The sequence below is a fragment of the Herpailurus yagouaroundi genome, unplaced genomic scaffold (assembly GCF_014898765.1).
Source record: "Herpailurus yagouaroundi ecotype Mexico unplaced genomic scaffold, PumYag 180, whole genome shotgun sequence".
In the NCBI taxonomy this organism is placed as follows: domain Eukaryota; kingdom Metazoa; phylum Chordata; class Mammalia; order Carnivora; family Felidae; genus Herpailurus; species Herpailurus yagouaroundi.
In genome coordinates, this window is record NW_024412411.1 from 4,556,991 (window position 1) to 4,580,036 (window position 23,046).

General features: G+C 50.6%; 1 protein-coding gene across 8 annotated transcripts in view; it reads left to right on the plus strand.

Moving 5' to 3' along the window:
• Positions 1-2,738: 2,738 nt before the first annotated feature.
• The window catches only part of SLCO2B1 (solute carrier organic anion transporter family member 2B1), a 63,021-nt gene continuing 42,713 nt past the window's right edge, over positions 2,739-23,046 (plus strand). For 3 of the 8 annotated variants that reach the window (XR_005794665.1, XM_040489364.1, XM_040489366.1), the window contains exons 1-4: positions 2,739-3,057; positions 15,253-15,383; positions 16,477-16,614; positions 18,092-18,254. Coding sequence is in view for 6 of the 8 variants with exons in the window: in XM_040489364.1 (XP_040345298.1) it covers positions 3,042-3,057; positions 15,253-15,383; positions 16,477-16,614; positions 18,092-18,254 (448 nt within the window). In the remaining 2 variants the exon portion in view is untranslated. Of the gene's footprint in view, positions 3,058-7,177; positions 7,347-11,993; positions 12,817-15,252; positions 15,384-16,476; positions 16,615-18,091; positions 18,255-23,046 lie in introns of those variants that run through there. The other 5 variants (XM_040489367.1, XM_040489361.1, XM_040489362.1 and 2 more) reach the window with 4 other exon arrangements.

Consider the following 23,046-nt stretch of genomic DNA (forward strand, 5'->3'; position numbering starts at 1 on the left):
GCAGATTAAATGAGCCATGCATGGGAGCATGTCTGTGTAGCTTGGGTTTTGACTCCAGGCAGCATCCAGGGGCAGGACTCTGACTGAGGTCCTCACTTGTCTGCCCAGCCAAGGGTTCATTTATAGACATCCGCTCCCTGGCTGCCAGGCCAGAAGGGAAGTGGGAGCAGAGGTGCTGAAATAGCAGTTTGGAGCCTTTTTCAGGAAGGAGGCACTGGCTACCCTTCCCCTTCCCACCCCTGCCCCCCATCTTCTGGACATTCTCACACTGATATTAATAACAGTCCCAAAGGGGGATGGTTGGATGTCACGATCTCCATTTAACATAGGAGAAGACTGAGACCCAGAAAGGGGAAAGGACTTGCTGCAAGTCCCATAGCTAATTAGTGACAGAGCTGGGACTGGAACTGGAGTCTCCAGTCGAGGACTCAGGACTATTCCCTTACACCCAAAGTCAGATAGTTCTATAAAATGAAGTGTGCTCTATTTTTCTGGGTTTGCAAACCTCCAACATGGGTTGGCTTAACGAAGGGAAAGGCCTGGGTTCTGCAAACAGCCCAGGGTTTGTGAAACGGCATCAGGCTTGGCATGAGACATAGGACTGTGCCCACATCATGGGGCCCCAGAAGCCTCAGAGCTCTGCAAACTGTGCTGGGCTATGCCAACAGCATGGGACTCTAAAAAAGGCAACAAGTTTTGCAAACTGTGGGAATCCACAGATGGTGTTGCCATCTACACACACCATGGGGCTCTGTAAAATGCACAGGGCTCAGCAAACCCCATGCTGGCAAGTAGTAAAGCTGGGGTGCCAACCAGGTTGGCTGAACAAGCTGGGACCACCCACAATGGGGCCTCACTGCAGGATTAGCCCAAGAGCCATCTGAAGACCTGTTAGCCTACCTCTGAGAAGCTCCTGGGTACCTGACCCTTGCTCCAATTCCAAACTGAGTTCAGGAATATTCTTGGACCAGACTGCGTCAGCCTGTGCAGGCTGAAGTGATGAATGAAGAACACTCATGTCTGAGGTTCCTGTATGTTCCATGCCTTGTGGGGTGTTGTGTGTTGTACATTGTCTCACTCAAAGATTGATGACATGAATGTAGCCTGCCAAGCTGGTCCCAGCATATTCCCAGACCAATCCATGTATAGAAGTTTTTCAAACCTCTGAAACCAACATGGAGGCACCTGAGCTTCCAGAAAGTCTAAAGGGACCTTCTCTTTCTTAACTATGCACCTGCAGTTTGGAATCTGAAGGTGGTACCTCTGCTGGTCTCTGTGAGGACTCACAGCGCTTTCAGTCTGAAGGATTTAGAGAAGTAGACCCAATTGGTTTTCTCAAGCAGGAGCCTCAAGCTGAACGGGGCCTGGTCTTTATATCAATCTGAGTCAACTATTGACCTTTCCCAGTATAGTGGTCATGCATTCACATTTCTGGTTTCTTAAAGACTCAGTCATGCCACAAGTACCTATTGAGCGCCACTCTGTGTCAGGATGCACATTGATTATTTCAAATACTCCCCACTTCCCACTAGCTCCTTCATATAGCCCCCAGAGCCAAGTGGGACTGATGTCTATTTCTCTATCATTGCACCCTAAAACTTGGATTCCAAACCTACATCCCCATTTCATGCCAAGACCCTATTCCTGGAATTGGTTCAAGTTCACTTCTGTATCTTGGATTTGGGGAAACCCAGAGGTCTTCCTCAGAAAATGCTGCCTGGGTAGAGGAAAAAGCCTGTTTCAATGCATGGCCCCACCGCCTACTAGCTGGGTGGTATCTGGGCAGTTGCTGAGACTCAATGCCTCATCTGTAAAATGGGAGAATAAATGCTTGGCCTATGAGGTCAATAGGAGGACCTAATGGGGTCTCATGTGTGAGAATGCTGAACTAGCTGGAAAAGGCAAACAGGTATGTTTTCTCTTGCTGTCCTGTTCTGAGCCCTGGCTTCCTTCTCTGAACTCCAGAGCTTCAGGTCTTTTTTTTTTTTCTCACTCACTGAACTTGCACAGCCCCTACAAGTGAGGGGCCAGCTGTCCCTTCTTTATGGATGAGGGAAATGACACTCAGAGAGGTGCAGAAACCTGCCTGAGGCCACACGGCCAGTGAATGACAGGACTGAGAAAGAGGCCCAGGTCTGTCTGGCTCCAAGGTCTCCATCTTCAGCCTTCAGTCCAGAAAACTCTGGAAATGTCATATTTACCCTTCTGCTCCCCAACCCCCTCCACCAAGATGCCTGTACTTTATGGAGCTGCTACCATGAGTTCCCCAAGGTGGGCTAGCCATTGTGATTCCTGGTGAATGGACTTCCTCTTGGCTCTGGATCCTCAGAGCTCAGAGAGGAGATGGGGGTTTGGTGAGAGGGGATGAGATCTTGCGGGAGACAGGGATCCCAGGAAGGGGGCCAGTGGGGGAGAACAAGGGCTCTAGATGGGGCTCATGGAGGGTGACAAAATTTCTGTGAGGGAGGGACAAGAGCTTGGTCAGGGACAGACTGAGAATGGGAATATAAGAAGAGACTGGAGAATCGGGACTGAATGATCCCAGGGCATGGGGATCATTGAAATTCCCTCTCCCTGCCATCTCTCTCCTGCTAACAGAGGAAGTGAAAATATCCAGGGGAATGCTGAGGCATGAGGCTGAGGGGAGGCGACAGAGCAGCCTCCTCCCATCAGTAGGGCTGGATCTAAACAAACCCAGCCTCCCACAGAACTCTGGCACTGGGCTGTCCCAGCCAGGAATCAGAGGAATTCAGAGAGACAGAGACAGAAGGAACAAGTGGCTGCATGAGGCAGGCACTTGGAGAGTGGGGTCAAGTTTTGCAGGAATTCCTAACCCATCTTGGAAGAGGTGGCTGCGGTCCAGTGTGGCCCAGGCGGCATCAGCCTGGTGCCTGGAGTCTCCACATTAGTGCCTCCCTTTTAGAAGTGGCTCGCGACTGCTGTCTCCAGGGGCCTCCCGATAAGGTCTCACTCCCTCTCTCCTGCTCAGCTCCACTCTTGAAATTGAAATACGGGCTGGAATTCACTGCACCCCAAAAATCATGGGACCCAGGATAGGTAAGTCTAGATGACGTAAGGAAGGGGCATTGGGAGGGAGTCTGGGGGCTATGTTCCCAGTGTGGAGGGTGAGGAGGTTGTAGAGCCAAAATGGGTGAACCGGGGTGAAGTCGGGTGGGATGGGGGGCTTGGCGTTCCCCATGCAGAGCCAGACATAAGGAAATATAGTGAAGGTGTATTGAATGAATGAGTGAATAACCAAAGGGGCAGGAAGGGATACTGTTTGCTCAGCTGGAGGCAGGGAACCCAGCCTATGCTCCCTGATGACACAAGGCTGTTGAAAGGGCGGTGCAAATTTAGGCCACTGAGCCCCTCACCGAGCTGAGCCCTGTTCTCCCTCTGAAGTAGGCAGAGATACAGACAAAGCAGAGAAAAACACAGATAAAAGTGTAGTCAGAGACAGAGCAAGTCCAGAGATATGCAGTCAGACAAAGGCTGGGACAGAAGGGCGACAGGACAGAGGAGAAGACAAAGACCAGCAGGTGTCTGCAGGAGCATGCAGGGAAAGGGAGGGAGGTCAGCCCCAGAGAGCTGGCTGCAGAAGAGACAGGGAGAAATGAAGAGAAGCAGAGATCACGTGGGAGAGAGAACCAGAGACAGAGACAGGAGAGAGACAGGAGACCTGCCACGAAGAATCTGAAAGATCAGCAGAGAAGAGAAACAGGTTCAGAGAGAGACCTGCAGAGCCAAGCCTGGAGTGTGACTGAAGCACCACGTGGAGACGGTGGCGATTCTGTGAACAGAGCACCCAGTTGAGCATTTCTTGGGCAGGCAAAGAAGGAGGAGGAAACAAAGGGTTCTTCAGACGGGGTGGCCCTCCGGGCTGGCTGCCCTGTGGTGATCACTTCTGGCCTCTTTCTAGCTGTCTGTCCTCCTCCAGCTGTGTTAGCCTCACCCCCACTCAGGCAAGACTGAACTTGCTCCCTGTCTCGTGCACGCGACAGTAAGGGCTTCGTTGGCAAGCTGACGCACCTGGGGACCATGGCATGGCAGGAAGGGTGGGATGGATGCTTCCTCTAGGGACCTCACAGGAGAGATGACAGTGAGATCAGAGTTGGACGGATTGGTTTGGAGATGGGTCACTGACAAACCAAATTCCCCCTCAGCCTTGGCTCATGGCAGGATGGGAGGGTTGGTGATCTTATAGGTATGGAAGAAACTAGAGACTTTGGCTGTACTGCGCTTGCCCCCTGCCCCACTGTTATTCTGACCCCTGCAGGGCTCAGTTCTGGAATATTCTCTAGCTGCCCCCACATCCCACACATACAGCAGGAGGCTGACCCCAGCATCTACCCAGTGGGCCACCAAAATCTTGCTTCCTGAGCTCTAACTTAAGCTGAGAGGCTAGTCTTCCTCCATGCTCTCTTTCTGGTCTGAGGGCACTCTGAGGGATGTGGGAATTCAGGTGGGGCTGGGTACAAAGTCTGGATCCTGGGAAAAGAGCAGGGACCAGCTTTTCTGAGGGAGGGAGGCAGCTCTACCAGCCGGGGGCTGACACACAAAGAGCAGTCAGGGTCCGATCTGGCTCTTGGCCTAGCCCCACCACCAACTCACCACATGTCCTTAGGCAACATGCAGAGCTTCCCCATCTGTGGGGGAGGAGTTGGAGAAAATGATCTTCCAAGGCCATTCCCATTTTGTGGTTTCAGAGAAGCCACTTTCCTACTTCTGCCCCTTTGCTCAGCTTTTACCTCCACCAGGAAGGTATTTGTCCATTTTTCTTCACCCATTCTGGTGAAATATGCTATTTTCCTCCTTCAAATTTGCCAACTCTCCAAATGCCAACTCCTCCAGGAAGCCTTCCAGACCAATTCTCCCAGCTGGAAGTAACCTTTCTCATATATGCTGTTTCACTTTTCTTTTTTGAGGTTCATCTTTTCTTGTTCCTAATATTGTTTCTGCTGCTTTTGAACCCCCCTGGGTTCAAAGTGAGCCAATCTAGGGCAGACAGGTAGGGCAAGGGAAAGAACCAGCAGTCCTGGGTTAAAATCTGAACTCTGTATCACTGGCTTTATGAGAATGAAGTGACAATCTCTCAACCTTTCTGATAGTCGAGGAAACAGATGCTCAGAGAGGGCAAGTGACTCACCCAAGGTCACCCACCAAAGGAGCAGCAGAGTGGGGTCCAGAACCCAGGTTGTCTTGATGCCAAAGCTCTTTCCTTTCTCTGCCATTACCCTCAGGGCTCCCACCTCCCTTCCACAGACCCCACACTAGTGAGACTCCACCCACTTGGGCATTTCTCCACTGGTTCCAGACAAAGCAAACTATTCTCTGTGCTAGTGACTGGGGAGTAGGCAGGGTTGGGGATGATTATTTCATCCCAGGCTAGGCCTTGCCTACTGGGCCAGATCTCAGGCAGCTGTGAACCAGATGTCAAGCTAGCCTAGAGCCTACAATTGGGTGCCAAGCATTCAATGCCCAGTCTGCTTTCTGAGACCCACTGTCTTTGTGCAGTAGATGGAGGGGGTTGGCCACGGTGGTCGTTTGGTCTCTTCCTGTACTGAGAAGCTCAATCTTCTGTGTCTGCAAGGAGCAGTGCAGCAAGGGCCTCTCTGTAGGGGAAGAGATCTCCCCATCAGTGTTAAGGGAGCCTGGCTATTTCCAGGGTGCCAACTTGAGCTTCAGCTGTACCCTGGGGATCAAGAAGAAGTAAAGACATAAACTTGGTTCCAGCCACCCCTCATTTGCTACAGCCCAGAGCCCTAAGCACTAATGCTTGAAACAATGGAGAACAATGTCAGTCTCACCAGACTGGGGGCTCCCTGGAGGTGGGGCCACATTTGATTCCCTTCTTGAGGGCCCAGATCTGAGCACAGGCTGGGCAGAGGCGGGGCATTGGGAAAGTCACGGTACATAGACTGTCCTCCTTCACTCCATGCCTCCCCCCATGACATTCCTTCCTTCCCTCCAACCTGTTGTGAAAGCCTACTCTCCTTGAGGACAGGAGACTCATGATATGGAGTGAGGTTGGGTATGATAGGGCTCCAAGGAGTAAATGTAAGCATGGAGAAATGAGCTGGGACTCACGGTTAGGGGACCGAGCATGGCCAAAGTCAGTGGCTACCTGTCTCTGAGCCTCATGCTCAGTGTTTTAAGCTGAAGGAGACTGATCTGAATTCCCTGTGGGCTCAAGGCTCGCCCTCCCCCCAGGCCCTCCTCATTATTTTTAAGGTCATCTTGGGTTCAGATAGGATAGCCAGGGCCAGAACTGGAAACAGAAAGTCCCAGCACAGAGTGCCTGACCCAGCTTGGAAACCACCAGAAAGTGCTTGGCCTCCTCCCCCACCCTGCACGGATCTCCTTCAAGAAGCAACAGCTGGAAGGCTTGCAGTAGCTGGACCTCAAGCATGCTATTGTCCTCCCAACAGACCACCCAAAGTCCTGCTAGCAGGAATTTCCCAAAGATGGCAGCCAAGCCCTTCCTGGCTTTGACTCTTCCTCCTCCAGGAGCCCACCAGGCCATGCTGGGAACTGGAGCACTAAGGGGGCCCACTCCACCCCCACCCTAACCTGGGCCCCTCCTCTCCAGGCCCTGGCCTTCCCTTCGCCCTCACCCAGCTTAGCTGAATTCAACAACCATGTTTTTAAGCTGAGCCAGGTCTTGAAAGATAAGAAGTGGTTTGCTGGGGAGGAAGGACACTCCAGGCTGAGGGTACAGTACGTGCAAAGGCTGAGGGGTGAAAAGAACAGGATGAATTTGGGGAAGGGCAAGCATCTACGGGGCCAGAGAATAATGTTCGCTAGGGGTGGGTAGATGAAGCGGGAACAGTTCCTGGGGGCCTTGCCCTCTTGAGGCTGAGGTGTCTGTACTCACATGTTGCGGATGGGGTGGGAAAGGAGGAGGGGGCTAACTGTTGTTGAGGACTGCAGTGTACCCGGCACAGCATTTTCCTTCAGTCCTACAAATACGCCACGAGACCGGCACTCTTCTCTCGCTTCCAGAGAAGGAAAATGAGGCTTACAGGGGTTACATAAACTGCCCTAGGTCACATAGCTACAATGTAGCAAAGCAAATATTTGAATCCAAAGTCTTCTGACCCAGAGGGTTTCAGCAGGCACTTGACATGATCCCTCGGGACACAGGACGGGACAGGCTCTGCCCTAGGGAGTTCACTGCTTAATCAGGGGGACATAAGTAGTGCAGGAGACTGACCAGCCCTGTGGCCCAGAGCAAGGGCTTAGGGAATTGGCCCAGGAAGGGGTTTTATGGAAGGAAAGACAGCTGGTATGGGCTGCAGGAGCTAGGCAAGGAGGACCAGCAAGCCGAGGGAATACAAAGCAAGGAGGTAAGAAGGGCTCGACGCAGGGGTTGGCCACACTGGCCTCCTTCTACCCCAGCACTTCCAGAGAGAGCTGTCTGCCATTGTTATGAGGGACAGATTGCCCAATACTTGCCGCGGGGGATATTTCCCTTCCCAGGCTTGGGCTGTGGGGGCTGTGTGTGCATTAGTGCTGGAGGCTGGTGGATTTTCCAAAAACATCTTGGCGCCTTTGGAACACTGTACCCTCCCCTGACCTTGGCATCTGACCACAGTTCCAGGGCGGGTTTCTCTTTCGCTCTGTTCTCTTCAGATGGGGCACATGGCAGAGGCGTCTCACTCTTACTGGGCAAGTTGCCCACTTGTGGTTTCTGTTACCTTCTCTCCACTCATGTCTCCAGACAGCCAGAGATCTGGCTCCAGCCCATATCCCCTCATGGGCTCTCCTGGAGCCCGTGGCCTCCTAGGCATTTCTCCCTTGGTGCCCCCTGGCCACCCCAAGCTCACCATGGCCAAGGCTGAGCTCACCACTCAGTACCACCCTATAATCCTGGCCTTCAATGTTGGCATGTCCAGATGCAGAGCTGTGCCTGTCCCCCCTCCACCCCTGCCCCCAGGATTTCTCAGCCTCCTGCAACCCCCATAGCTGATTTTCCATGAAGTCCTGCCCATCCTACTTCCCACTGTGGTACCTTGGCTTGTTACTCTCCATTCCCACTGCCACTACCTGACCCAGGCCCCAGAGTCCCTTGCTGCTCTGGACCCCACCCCTGCCTTTGCCCTAATCCCTGCCCACCACCTGACTTCTCCACTTTCCCCGCAGAGACATGGAGGTCTTCCCAGGAGGCCAAATCGGACCTCATCCTTGGGCTCAGAACAAAGCCCAGCCCTACAGTCTGGCATTCAAGGCTTGTCAAGTCTGGCTCCTCCAAGCGCTCTAGTCTCACCCCCTCAACCTTGGCACCGGGGCTCTAGCTTTGTCAGACTGTTTGTTCCCTGAGCATTCTTTGTGCTTTGATACTTCTGCCCTTTTCTCTGATGTTTCTTCCTTTAGGAAGCTTTCCAGAAACTTGCAGTCTAGGCTGGGGCCTCTGCTCTGTTTCTGTAGGCTTGAAACTCCTTGTATCACATCAGTGAGCACATTTCACTGTGATTCTGTGTTAGATGTCTGCCTCCCTCCCCCCACCCCATACATACACTGGGAGCTCCCTGAGGACAGGGACTGGGGCTTCTGGTCTCTGGGTCCCCAGAGGCCTGCCTCAGGTTGCTGTCAGGATGTGTGGAATAAATCTTCGTTGTGACATCTAGAACCAGCAGAGACCAGTTCTTCCCATATGGTGACCCTGGGCAAATCATAGCACTCTCTGGTCCTGTTTCCTCATTCCTCAAAGTGTTAACCTAGCCCTGGCTTCCTGTCCAGTGGACTCCCCAGGCCCAGTGTTGCTGTGAAGTCACAAGCAGGTGAAGAGGGTCCATCAAACAGACCAGACAGTCACCCCCCCCCCCCCAAAGAGACTCCAACAGGGCAAATTGCCACATGCAGGCCCATAAGCTTGGACCAGCTGAGTGTTGGCATATGAGAATGGGGGCCCAGTATTGCCAGATCCGCTAATCTTTCAAAAAGAAGCAAAAAAATCTGGAGTTTATGTCAAGTTTCCTGTTTTTAAATGTTGGCAACCAGCTTAAAAACACTGAGAAAGCAAGCATTGTGCAAGCCCCCCAAAATGTCTAGAAGTCAGATGTACCCCCCAGGCAGGACTGCCATGTGCCGCACCACTCCAGAGGGCACTATTCCCTTTGTGGTGCACAGCCCACACAACTGTACATGGGCCTTTGGCCAGGGCCTCCCCATTGTAACCTCTGCCCTATACTCTATCTCTGCTAGTTCCTTTGGTGGCTTTGGCAAAGAGTGTGGAGGAGAGAACTTTCGTTCTCTTGCACAGGGAAGTTATTAGGAAAAAAAAAAAAAGACGTTTGAATGCAGCTGGTGAGATGGGTTGGGGAGAGGACAAGAAATGGCAGAGGGAGGCATCCAGAGGGGTCTGTATTGCTTCAGGGATCAGAAGGAGGTGAGAGAGTGACATCAGGGCTGAGTCTCCCACAGGAAGGAGTATGAGTTATTCTGGGGCCTGGTGACCACACCTGGAAATAGATTCCCTAGTGAGTTTGGGGCAGAGGCTGACGAAATTGCTACTTGTGGGACATCCTGATATTGACAAAGGGTGTTATCCTGTGTGACCCTCACACAGGCTTCAGAGACAAGGTTTAGTATTCCTATCTTGCAGAGGCTCAGTGAAGTCTACTTGCTGGCCCAAGGCCATACTGGGTCTAAGTGATCTTTGATCTTGCTCTCTCTGCTGGAGACAGGCTCTTTCTTGAGAGAAAGAGTCATTGCCCTGACCCCACCCCCCCTGAGTTCTCAGGATGTGGGAACTGTCACATTTCTCAGCAGATCCCTCCTGAAAGTTCAATTCTGGGCCTTGGTGATGAGTCCTGAACTCCCACCATACTTAGGTCCCCCAGAGTATAGGACTTAGATCCCCACATGTCCCCCTTCCCTCATTATGGTTGCTGTTGGGGGCCCAGGAGTCAGATAGATCCAGGTTCTGGTCCAGGCTTTCCCATTTACCAGCCCCAGGACTCTGGGTAAGTTGCTTTCCCTCTGTGCCTCAGTTTCCTCCTCTATATCATGGGGTCACAACAGCTGTCTCAAAGGGTTGTCTGGAGGATTGGTGAGGGAGCCCAGCCTAGCCAAGCAGAGCACATAGTATTGCTTGGTCTGTGATAGCCCCTCAGACAAGCTTCTCTAAGTCCCTTCTTGTAGAGGATTAGGGTGAGCCAGAGAGCTGAGTCTCCCAGCCTCCCAACTTTCCAGCCTTCCTGGGTTGAACTTTTTCTGAATTCTCAAGTTCCAGATGTGGTAATGTTCCTTGCAGTCACAAAGCAAGTATGGAGGCCTGTCGGGAGTTTGTGTCAGGATAGACAGCTAACGGAAAGACTGGCTGCCTGATGGGGAATAAAACAACATTTACTGAACATCTGCTATGTATTGTATCCATGCTGGCTCCCCACATATTACTGACATAACCTGTTGGTAAGACCAAGTTTACCATGATAAGGGATAATACCACTTCTCAAAGCTTTGGCACGATTCAGAGTGGGGAGGCAAGGTCAATATTTGTTGAGAATTGAAAGTTTGTTTTAAGGCAGGTCCTTTAGTATGGGGAGGGAGGTGGAAGAGGGAGCCTTGACTGGGATTGGGTAAGAATCATGATACAACAGTTTGTTGGTGGAAACAGAAGATAAGGATTTTGTGCACAGAGATTCAAAGAATCAGAGGCACACACTCTGTTGATGGTTTCCCTTGAACAGTCGAGCAGTCTTTCAGGAAGTTCCTGTAATGAACAATCAAGCCATTTGCTTGAGCTGGTCAGTCTGGGAAGAGTAAGAAGAAAAAACGCTAATGAAGACAGTGGAATTGCAAGGTCAAGTTAGTGCAGACCATAAGATGTGGTTCCAGGCTTTCAGGGTCCAGGCTAAACATGGGGTGGAAGGATCTGATTGTCGGTGGGTGCTTTGTGTACTGGGATGTAGGGATTACAGGCCCTGTCACAGATGAGAAAGCAAAGGGGCCACTGGTCCAAAACCACACAGCAGGATTGCAGCCAGTGGGGATTGAAACCTGGGCAATTGCTTCTAAAGCCAGTGAGTGTGCATGGAGGGAAGGGGTTCAGGTCCTCAGGTCTTGTGGTAAATTGGGGCCTGGATGAAAGGGAGAGACAATCTAGGGATGGAAGAAGGAGGTGTTAACTTGGAGGGGTCAGGTGCACATGGAAGGGAATGGGTTCAGTTTGACCTTGTGGCCTCGGAAGCACTTGAAGGTTATAAGGAGAGGGGAGGGCAGTCGTCCTCAGTGGGGCCTACTGTATCCCAGGCCTGAGCCAGCCCCCCTAGATGCCTCACTTAGATGAGGAAACTGCTCAGATGTTTCCTCTGAGATGAAAGGGCATGTCCAGGCTCACACAGCTGCCGGTGGCAGAGCTGGGGTTCGAGCCTAGGTCTGAGGACTTTGCAACCTACACTCAGCCCCACACCTGCCTGGAATTTTCTCTTTTTCAGCTGGGAGGTGGCTGGAGGAGGCCAGACTTTGAGCCTTTCCAGCAAAGAACAGGCAGAGAAAAGTAGTCCTCTCTGTCAGGCTACTCTCTGAAACCTTCGTCCCCATCACCATGGATCCAGCTGGTGTGAAGAATCCTGACTCTTGTCATGGAGGGGGCAGCGAGACCCCAGGCCAGAGCCCAGAGGCTCTGCCTCTGCCTTGCAGACATTCAGAGTTTATCCTTCAGTGAACTGAAGGTCTCTGACAGACATTCAAGGTGACTGTCTGACTGGCTAGCTAGCTAGTTTAGCTTGTCTGAACAGACAAGTCTTCTGAGAGACAGCCAGACCAATGACTTACCAGCTGGTGGACATGAGTTGGCCTGTGCGTGGCCAGCCATGTAACCAACTGACAGACACACAGACCCCTTGCCTGCCACTCTAGGGGCATGGGCTCCAGCCCTGGGAACACCTGGCCTACCTAAAGCCCCCAAACCTGGTTGCTCACCTGGGAGAGAAACAGACTCCGATTTTTTCCTGGAGCCTGACTTCCTGCCTCTCCCCTCATTCCCACAGAATACCCAGTCCCAGCCCAGGTTCAACTCCACAGCTGCCCGCTCTTCTGTCAGGGATGACCCCTGACAAAGTTTTCACCGGATGGGAAGGTCCTCAGAGATGTCACATGAGGAGGACCTACTTTCCTGGTCTCAGGATCCTCCTGTCGAGCGGAGCTTTGTCCTTATTCACAGAGTTGGACTGTTTCCTGCCAGCTCACTCAGAGGCCTCAACCCACAGGAAGAGCTTGGAGAGGTCTGGCTACCTGCCTGACCAGCCCCGTTCAGTGTTCAGTGATCAACTGACCACCCTGCGCACTAACTGGTGGCTGCTTTCAGATCCCAGGGGCCACAGCTTCCCTCTACTAGACTACAGGAAGGTGGAACATTCTAAGCTGGTCCACTGATCTTCTGTCCCCCTCCCTCATCCATATCCTGGACTTCTTTCAGAGCTGGGGCTCCTGGTCAGCGACTTCTGCCCGCCCCCCAACTCAGCTCCAGCCTCATCATCTGGCTGGCCTGACCCCTTGATGTTATTGGGTGGGCACTGGCCTGGTGGCCTGGTTAGGCTTGGTTGGGCTCAGACAGAGAAGAGCATCTCCCCCTCATCCATACTGTGCAAGGAACATGGAGTGATGTTGAGGTTAACACCTGGGCTTGAGTCCCTGCACCAACATTAATCAGCAGAGCTAGCTACTTCTGAGCCTCTGTCCTCGTCAGATACAGAGATAACGAGAGCGCCAAAGGCACAGAGCTATGGAGAGGTTTGCATGCATGTGAAGGCTGAGTTGCATGTAAAGTGTGTAGCCCAGAATCTCTGCTGTAGTAGGTGACCGTCTATGCTGGTGAGTGGAACCAGGGCTTGCAAACGTCCTATCAGCCTCCTCTGGGCAAGTTCACCTGGAGCCCCCTCACCTCCTTTTCTCCTCAGTGACCTCCGCAGAGCCCATCCCACCCCCACTTCACTGGGCCAGCCCCTTATCTCCTCCCGGTCAGGTGTCACTTTTGTTTCCATATCTCCTTGTTTCCTCTGAATACTTACATCCCCCATCGGGACTCCTCCCCAGCCACACACACTTTCATTTCCTCAAATTCCTCAAGCTATCTGAATAGACATTTCTCCAAAGAAGATAAACAAATGGCCAAGAAGTAAGTGAAAAGACTCAACATCATTAGTCATTAGGGAAATGTTAATCAAAACCATACAAGATATCACTTCATGCCCACTACGATGGCTATCCTCAAAGAGACATGATAGTAAGTCTTAACAAGGATGTGGAGAAATTAGAACCATCCTATGCTGAGGGTGGGAGTATAAAACAGCGCAGTCACTTCGGAAAACAGTTTGGTAGTTTCTTAAAAAGTTGAACAGAGTTGCCACATGACCCAGGAGTTCCGCTCCTGGCTACATACCCAAGGGAACTGAGAACACATGTTGACACAAAAATGTGTACGATATATGAATGTTCACAACACCTGATACAATCCAGATGTCCTTCAACAGATGAATGGATAAACAAAATGCGATTTACATCCACAAAATAGAATGTTGTCCAGCCATAAAAAGAAAGGAGGTACTCATATGTGCAACAACATGGAGGCACCTTACACATTACGCTACGTGAAAGCAGCGAGGCGCGAAATAATTACATATTGTACTATTTTGTGTATATGAATTTATATGAAATATCCAGAATAGGCAAACCCAGAGAGCCAGAAAATAGATTAGTGGTTGCCAGGAGCTGGAGGGGAGGCAGGACTGCTAACAGGTATGTGGTTCTTTATTGGGATGATGAAAACGTTCTGGAATTAGTGGTGATGATGTATAGCTTTTTGAATATACCAAAAAGCACTGAATTGTGTACTTTAAAAGGGTGAGTTTTATGGTATATGAGTTATATCCCAATTAAAAAGAAATTCCTCAGGCTCTCAGGTACCTCGTGTGAGGAGCACAAACCCTTGGCTGTGGTGGTTCCAGGCCTCTGTAGCCCCTCCCTGATTCTGCCTTCTGGGTCTGGAGATGGAGAGTCCCTACCCCCCTACCTGGGTCAGAGGTGTCCTGAGTCCATTTCCAGACTCTAGAAGGAGCTTGTTGAATGAGGGGAAACTCCTGCCAGGTTGAGAAACATAAGAAACAATGGAGGAGGCTTCCGCAGGAAGTGGGGCCCCAGGAAAGGAGGAAGGCCAAGGTGGTGGGGGTTTCCATCTAGGTGGAGGCATGGAGTTTCCCAAGGCTGGACTTCAAGCTCCTCACCGAGATTAAACATCAGGAGGGGCGCCTGGGCTCAGGTCATGATCTCATGGTTTGTGGGTCAGAGCCCTGCGTCGGGCTCTGTGCTGACAGCTCAGAGCCTGGAGCCTGCTTCAGATTCTGTGTCTCCCTCTCTCTGCCCCTCCCCTGCTTGCACTCTCTCTCTCTCAAAAATAAATAAACATTAAAAAATTAAAAAACAAAACAAAAGAACGTCAGGAGGCCCCAGGAGATGCCCTTGTGGGGGTTCAGCTTTCCTCTCACTGCAGTGAGTAAAATGCTGACATGTTACCGGTTTCCGTGGAAAAACCCAGACATGCCTGATGGGGCCAAGGGTCCAGGTTCTAACCATAGCTCTGCTTCCTGAGTCATCACAACACTTGGGGAGTTCAGTTTGTCCAGGGTGAGGGAGGTAGTTAAATGGGATGACCTCTGAGGGCCATTTCTGCACCAACTAGCAATATGGTTTGATTCATGAGTTAGAGATTGGGCTAGTTAGCTCTATGATTACATGCAGGGTGGTGCCCTGTGGGGGTGTTGGTAACTGTTTTGAACTACTCCCAGGAAAAGCCTTTACCTGACCGTGGACCAAGCCTTGACCCTGCACCTGACCCTGAACCTGTGATCCCACGCCGAGCCAGACAGACCCACAGCCGCTCAGCCTCTATGAGCACCAATGTCTCACAGCTGCAGGCCCAAGGGGGTCTAAGTCTGCACATTCTTACTCCTGGAGACCTTGCTTGAAACTTATGTAGTGTGGCCAGCAATGCCTCCCTAGAAGGAAGGTTTATGCTGGGAAAGGAATGAAGTCACTGTGAGATAGGTGGTTCCCGTTAGGATCTGGCCAGCATGGGCACGTGGGGCACATACCCTCTTAGGAAGGGCCCTCCCATCACTGGGACTCAGGGAGGCTGAAGGTGCTCAGACTCTCAGATTCTCACCAACGCCTGGAATACCTTGGGCGACCTGAGTCAGGGACATCCTCTGGGATTCCATCTCTACCCTCACCTCCTGGATGTCTGTCCCACAGGTCCAGTGGGTGAGGAGCCCCGGATGTCAGACAAGGACACCCAGGCCATGATGAGCACAGAAGACATACCTCAAGGCAAGGCCAGCCCAAACTCTCAGGACTTGCAACGAAGTGTGTTCTATAGCATCAAGGTATCTCTCGGGGCCTGCCGGGAGCAGGGGTGTCCGGACCTGGCAGAGAAGGCCGTGTAACTCCAAGCAAGCTGCTGCTTTTCTCTGAGTCTCAGTTTCCTCGTCTGTAGAATGGGTGGCTGTGAGAATCAAAGGGACAATCTACCAAAGCATTTAGCTTAGTTTTGGGCATGTGTTCCCTCCTTCCTGAGAAGAAACAAGGGCTGCCCCGGAGGCAGTGGGGCACCAGTCTCCTTGCCTCCCCATGTCCCTGCAAGGAAAGAGAAGGACCCCAGAGATTCTATCTGTATGAATATCGGGGAGCTCTGGCTCCACCAAGGGCAGCCCTAAAAATGCAAGTGACCCCTGGGTGCCGGGGCCTGTGCCGAGTGACGTCTTGTTTAGTCCTCACAGTCACCCTGAGTGGCAGGGATGTTGTCCTTGCTGTGTGCAAGAGGAAACCAAGACTCAGGAACAGAGAGACTGTTTTTAAGCTCTGGAATAAACACCCTTCTTTGAAGCAAGTTTTCCTTCTCCTGGGAATACTGCCAGTTCACCAGGAGGGAGGCCAGACGTTTAGGGTGGAGTTGGGTGGGGTGGGCAGTTTGGGGATTCGGTGTGTGCACATGGTCTCCCAGAGGAGCTCTAAGGGGAGAACCAGGTGGAGTGAGCAGGGAAGGATCCGGGAGAACTTCCTGGAGAAAGGCGACAGGGTGGTGGAATAAGGAGGACGGTCCAGTCTAGCCCAGGTGGGCTCTGAGGGTCAGAGTGACTCCCATCATTCTTGGCCCCACAAAGACCCTACTCTCAGTCATGTGGGTCTGAGGTGCACCCAGGACAGCTTGTGTAGTTTTTAGGCCTGTGTGAGAAGCCATGGGCTACTCCAATAACTCTCTCTCTCTTTCTCTCGCCCCTCTTGTTCTTGGCCCTCCCGCCCTTACTCTCTCTCTCTCCTGTGTGTCTATCTCCTCTGACTCTATTTCCCCATCTTTATTCCTTGCTCCTCCCTTCCCCCAACTCCGTCTCTGTCTCCCAACCACCACCCTCTCTAACTGCATCCCCACCTGTCTCCCTGCTGCCCCGCCGGCTGCCACCGCCTTGGCCCCTCCGGCAGTTCTTCGTCCTGTGCCACAGCCTGCTGCAGCTGGCACAGCTCATGATCTCCGGCTACCTCAAGAGCTCCATCTCCACAGTGGAGAAGCGCTTCGGCCTCTCCAGTCAGACCTCAGGGCTGCTGGCTGCCTTCAATGAGGTACTGGCCCTGGAGCAGTCACAGGGGTGGGCGTGGAGGGCGACTCTCACCTGGCCTCCTCATCCTCCTCTCTCACCACCCTGACATAGGCCCTTCCCCTCCTGGTGCCCACAGGCAACCCCATTACAGCTTCCTCCCCTAAGATTTTCTCCTCAGCCAGCTCCTTCCTCATGTTCCGGTAGAGAAACTGACCTCTGCCTCCCTGTAGCGTCAGAGCACTGGCAGTCCTGCCCTCGGGGGCACTCTAACGGGGGGTATGGGGTATTTTAGAGCTAGTCAGAATTCCCGTGTCCACCCACTCTCCCTTTGGTTCCTTTACCTTTCCAGGGACCTGGCTGTTGCCTGTCCCAGGAAGGACTCAGAGGAAGTCACTTCAATAGTAGAGGGAGAGATTTAAATTAGATCAAAGGCAGAACTGTGGACCAGTGGGTGGTGGGGGAAGGGAGCCATACCATGGGATGAGTGTCTCCTCAGAGTTGCCCAGAGATCCACAAGTCTGGGGCCGACAGCCAAGCGACGAGGAGGGGACAAGCTACTTTGGGGGGATTTAGAGATCAGGGTCCAGCTGTGCCCCAGCCCCCGCCTCCACCAGATGTTTTCCACCTCAGAGAAGGGCCACTGTCCACAGTACCCTTTCTCCCCTCCCCACAGCAGATTTATGTGCAGTTGTCTCCCCCTGGGGTGATGTGTCACATTCAACCCAAGGCCTGCCGACTACACGGCACCCTCAGATATCTCTCAGACCCCACCTCCAGATGTCAGAGGTGGGAAGGAAAGGTCACTACCTAGCTCTGGGACCTTAGGGAAGCCACTCCACCACTCACCCCGCCCCCCCAACCCCCCAGAGCCTCAGTGTCCTGTCTATAAAATGGAGAGTGGCTACCTTCTCAGACTTGGTCCACCTACCAACTTTCTTGCAGATACTGCCTCAGCACCCCCCCCCCCCCCACCAGCAGCGAGGAGCCTGGGGCTCAGGGCGAGTGTCACAGCCAAAAAGCAATGGTCAGCACATTTCAGCTTCTGGTCGTAGAGCCTGCCCCATCGCTGCAAGCTCTCAAGTCCCCTCCAGTGCCCACATCCTAAGTTTTTTATTCTAAGGCTTGAAATTCCAAGAAATTCTTAGTCCTCTGGCTTTAGATTTTATTTGTTTGCCTCAATTGTGATATCCCAGAAACTTAACGACCCTTTCCTTAACTGTCCCCCCTCTTCCGTGTTCTAACGTGGGGTCCAACCCATTTTCCAGAATGAAATTGAACTGCTAGCCTTGTCCGCTCTTCCCTCATTTCTCTCCCCTAATGGGACAGTGGGGACCCTCCTAGGGGGACCCAGAATCTGCATAAGAGGGGCCCAGATGATTCTCATTCAGCCAGCTAGTCCTTTATTCGGATGGGAACCCCAGATTGGTGACAGAAGTGAGGGTGGTGCTGGCCTCTGGCAGCTCTGCTCCATTCGAATGGGTCCCCTCATCCCTCGGCAGGTGGGAAACACAGCCCTGATTGTGTTTGTGAGCTACTTTGGCAGCCGAGTCCACCGGCCCCGACTGATCGGCTATGGGGCTGTCCTTGTGGCCCTGGCAGGCCTGCTCATGAGTCTCCCACACTTCATCTCGGAGCCATACCGCTACGACCGTGCCAGCCCCGGTAAGACCAGGAAGGGCTGGGCTGGAGATGTACGTGAGGAGCCACATTACCATGCACCAGGGCCCATCCCCAGGCCTGTTGGTCAGAGCGGGCATTTTCTGTTCCTCTCCACTCTCTCAGTCCCAGTCCGGGTGGGTCCTTCTGCCAGTCCTGGAGAGTGGGGTTGTCTTGGGACGGAGGGCTGAAACCCTCTGGTCATCTCTTAGTGAGGGCCTGCTTGTATGTCACTGTATTTTTGAGGTGGGGTGAATTACAACACAGCCTCCGTCAGGGCCTGGCACGTAGTAAGTCCTCGGGAAATGTTTGCGAAATAGTAATAACGGTGTCACATACCACTTATGGTGTACCAGACACTGTTCTGAGTATTTAGGTGTATTCATGCATTTATTTAAAAATTTTTTTTTCAACGTTTATTTATTTTTGGGACAGAGAGAGACAGAGCATGAACGGGGGAGGGGCAGAGAGAGAGGGAGACACAGAATCGGAAACAGGCTCCAGGCTCTGAGCCATCAGCCCAGAGCCCGACGCGGGGCTCGAACTCACGGACCGTGAGATCGTGACCTGGCTGAAGTCGGACGCTCAACCGACTGCGCCACCCAGGCGCCCCTTCATGCATTTATTTAGTCCTCACAAGAAGCCAAGATGTTAATGAAAGAATGAATGAGTGAATGAACAAATTAAAAAATGAAAGAATTTTAGAGAGGAGTAGTGAAGCCCCTGTTGAGCCCAGTGAGATTTTGTTGAAGGCCTATTGGACAGATAGATGCCCATCCCTTGGAGAACAACCTAAGAAGCCTGAGCTTTATTCCTTCTCTCTCCCATCCACCCATGTATTTACCCATCGATCCCTTCACCCATCTATCTACCTATCAATCCATTCACCCATCTATCTACCCTTCGATCCATTCACCCATCTAACTACCCACCCATCTATCCACCCTTCCATCTATCCATCTATCCATCATCCATCCATCCATCCATCCATCCATCCAGTGATCCACCCAAGAAACCCTTCGTGCTGCAGACCTTGTGTCAGGCCCTCTCAGGGGACTCAGTATTGCCTCCAGGGGGTTCCCAGTCTGGGACAGGAGACGGGCAAAGAAAAACCCTACAGTGTGTCCCTTGTGTGAGAAGGGAAGCACAGGGACTGAAGGAGCCCATGCCCCAGCCTAGCATCATGGAAGGCTTCCAGGGGAGGAGTGTCTCAAAGAGCATCCTTCCTCCCTCCCTCCCTCCCCTGCCTTCTCATCAGCTCACATCCTGGGGCTCCCACTCTGTAGCACCAGCCCTAGGAAAGAGTCCAACTCCTTGGGAGTCAGCCAGAGAGAGCCACTAGAGCCCTGAGTGGACTGCAGTGTGGGGGAAGGAGGGCATTTTGAGTGGAAGGAACCACAAGGGCAATGGCAAGGGAAGTAGAGAAGTAGATAGTGTGCATGAAGAGCTCAGAGCTGTTATCTAGGCCTGAGTGGAAAGCGGTCAAGAGGCTTGATTGGAAGGCTGAAAAAAAAAATTTCTGTGTCCAGAATTTCCACTTTCACAGAGCTTTTTCTGTACAGGGTCATACACGTTCTTCTTCATCCTCCCTGCCATACAATACCCCTCTGCCACAGGAGCCCTGTGAAACCCTGAGTAAAGCCTTCTCCTGCCTGAGCCTCAGTCTTCGATGAGAGACTAGGCTCAGTGACCTCTGAGCCCCCTCCTGCTCTGGTATTCCAGGCTATTTCATTCACTCATTCTTCACCCAATATTAATTAATTTATTTTTATTTATTTATTTATTTTATTTATATATGAAATTTATTGTCAAATTGGTTTCCATATAACACCCAGTGCTCATCCCAAAAGGTGCCCTCCTCAATACCCATCACCCACCCTCTCCTCCCTCCCACCCCCCATCAACCCTCAGTTTGCTCTCAGTTCTCAACAGTCTCTTATGCTTTGGCTCTCTCCCACTCTAACCTCTTTTTTTTTTTTCCTTCCCCTCCCCCATGGGTTCCTGTTAAGTTTCTCAGGATCCACATAAGAGTGAAACCATATGGTATCTGTCTTTCTCTGTATGGCTTATTTCACTTAGCATCACACTCTCCAGTTCCATCCACGTTGCTACAAAAGGCCATATTTCATTTTTTCTCATTGCCACGTAGTATTCCATTGTGTATATAAACCACAATTTCTTTATCCATTCATCAGTTGATGGACATTTAGGCTCTTTCCATAATTTGGCTATTGTTGAGAGTGCTGCTATGAACATTGGGGTACAAGTGCCCCTATGCATCAGTACTCCTGTGTCCCTTGGATAAATTCCTAGCAGTGCTATTGCTGGGTCATAGGGTAGGTCTATTTTTAATTTTCTGAGGAACCTCCACACTGCTTTCCAGAGCGGCTGCACCAATTTGCATTCCCACCAACAGTGCAAGAGGGTTCCCGTTTCTCCACATCCTCTCCAGCATCTAGAGTCTCCTGATTTGTTCATTTTGGCCACTCTGACTGGCGTGAGGTGATACCTGAGTGTGGTTTTGATTTGTATTTCCCTGATAAGGAGCGACGCTGAACATCTTTTCATGTGCCTGTTGGCCATCTGGATGTCTTCTTTAGAGAAGTGTCTATTCATGTTTTCTGCCCATTTCTTCACTGGGTTATTTGCTTTTCGGGTGTGGAGTTTGGTGAGCTCTTTATAGATTTTGGATACTAGCCCTTTGTCCGATATGTCATTTGCAAATATCTTTTCCCATTCCGTTGGTTGCCTTTTATTTTTGTTGGTTGTTTCCTTTGCTGTGCAGAAGCTTTTTATCTTCATAAGGTCCCAGTAATTCACTTTTGCTTTTAATTCCCTTGCCTTTGGGGATGTGTCGAGTAAGAGATTGCTACGGCTGAGGTCAGAGAGGTCTTTTCCTGCTTTCTCCTCTAAGGTTTTGATGGTTTCCTGTCTCACATTCAGGTCCTTTATCCATTTTGAGTTTATTTTTGTGAATGATGTGAGAAAGTGGTCTAGTTTCAACCTTCTGCATGTTGCTGTCCAGTTCTCCCAGCACCATTTGTTAAAGAGACTGTCTTTTTTCCATTGGATGTTCTTTCCTGCTTTGTCAAAGATAAGTTGGCCATACATTTGTGGGTCTAGTTCTGGGGTTTCTATTCTGTTCCATTGGTCTATGTGTCTGTTTTTGTGCCAATACCATGCTGTCTTGATGATGACAGCTTTGTAGTAGAGGCTAAAGTCTGGGATTGTGATGCCAATTACTTTGGCTATTCGGGGCCTTTTGTGGTTCCATATGAATTTTAGGATTGCTTGTTCTAGTTTCGAGAAGAATGCTGGTGCAATTTTGATTGGGATTGCATTGAATGTGTAGATAGCTTTGGGTAGTATTGACATTTTGACAATATTTATTCTTCCAATCCATGAGCAGGGAATGTCTTTCCATTTCTTTAAATCTTCTTCAATTACCTTCATAAGCTTTCTATAGTTTTCAGCATACAGATCCTTTACATCTTTGGTTAGATTTATTCCCAGGTATTTTATGCTTCTTGGTGCAATTGTGAATGGGATCAGTTTCTTTATTTGTCTTTCTGTTGCTTCATTGTTAGTGTATAAGAATGCAACTGATTTCTGTACATTGATTTTGTATCCTGCAACTTTGCTGAATTCATGTATCAGTTCTAGCAGACTTTTGGTGGAGTCTATCGGATTTTCCATGTATAATATCATGTCATCTGCAAAAAGCGAAAGCTTGACTTCATCTTTGCCAATTTTGATGCCTTTGATTTCCTTTTGTTGTCTGATTGCTGATGCTAGAACTTCCAGCACTATGTTAAACAACAGCGGTGAGAGTGGGCATCCCTGTCGTGTTCCTGATCTCAGGGAAAAAGCTCTCAGTTTTTCCCCATTGAGGATGATGTTAGCTGTGGGCTTTTCATAAATGGCTTTTATGATCTTTAAGTATGTTCCTTCTATCCCCACTTTCTCAAGGGTTTTTATTAAGAAAGGGTGCTGGATTTTGTCAAAGGCCTTTTCTGCATCGATTGACAGGATCATATGGTTTTTCTCTTTTTTTTTTGTTAATGTGATGTATCACGTTGATTGATTTGCGAATGTTGAACCAGCCCTGCATCCCAGGAATGAATCCCACTTGATCATGGTGAATAATCCTTTTTATATGCCGTTGAATTCGATTTGCTAGTATCTTATTGAGAATTTTTGCCTCCATATTCATCAGGGATATTGGCCTGTAGTTCTCTTTTTTTACTGGGTCTCTGTCTGGTTTAGGAATCAAAGTAATACTGGCTTCATAGAATGAGTCTGGAAGTTTTCCTTCCCTTTCTATTTCTTGGAATAGCTTGAGAAGGATAGGTATTATCTCTGCTTTAAACGTCTGGTAGAACTCCCCTGGGAAGCCATCTGGTCCTGGACTCTTATTTGTTGGGAGATTTTTGATAACCGATTCAATTTCTTCGCTGGTTATGGGTCTGTTCAAGCTTTCTATTTCCTCCTGATTGAGTTTTGGAAGAGTGTGGGTGTTCAGGAATTTGTCCATTTCTTCCAGGTTGTCCAATTTGTTGGCATATAATTTTTCATAGTATTCCCTGATAATTGTTTGTATCTCTGAGGGATTGGTTGTAATAATTCCATTTTCATTCATGATTTTATCTATTTGGGTCATCTCCCTTTTCTTTTTGAGAAGCCTGGCTAGAGGTTTGTCAATTTTGTTTATTTTTTCAAAAAACCAACTCTTGGTTTCGTTTATCTGCTCTACAGTTTTTTTAGATTCTATATTGTTTATTTCTGCTCTGATCTTTAT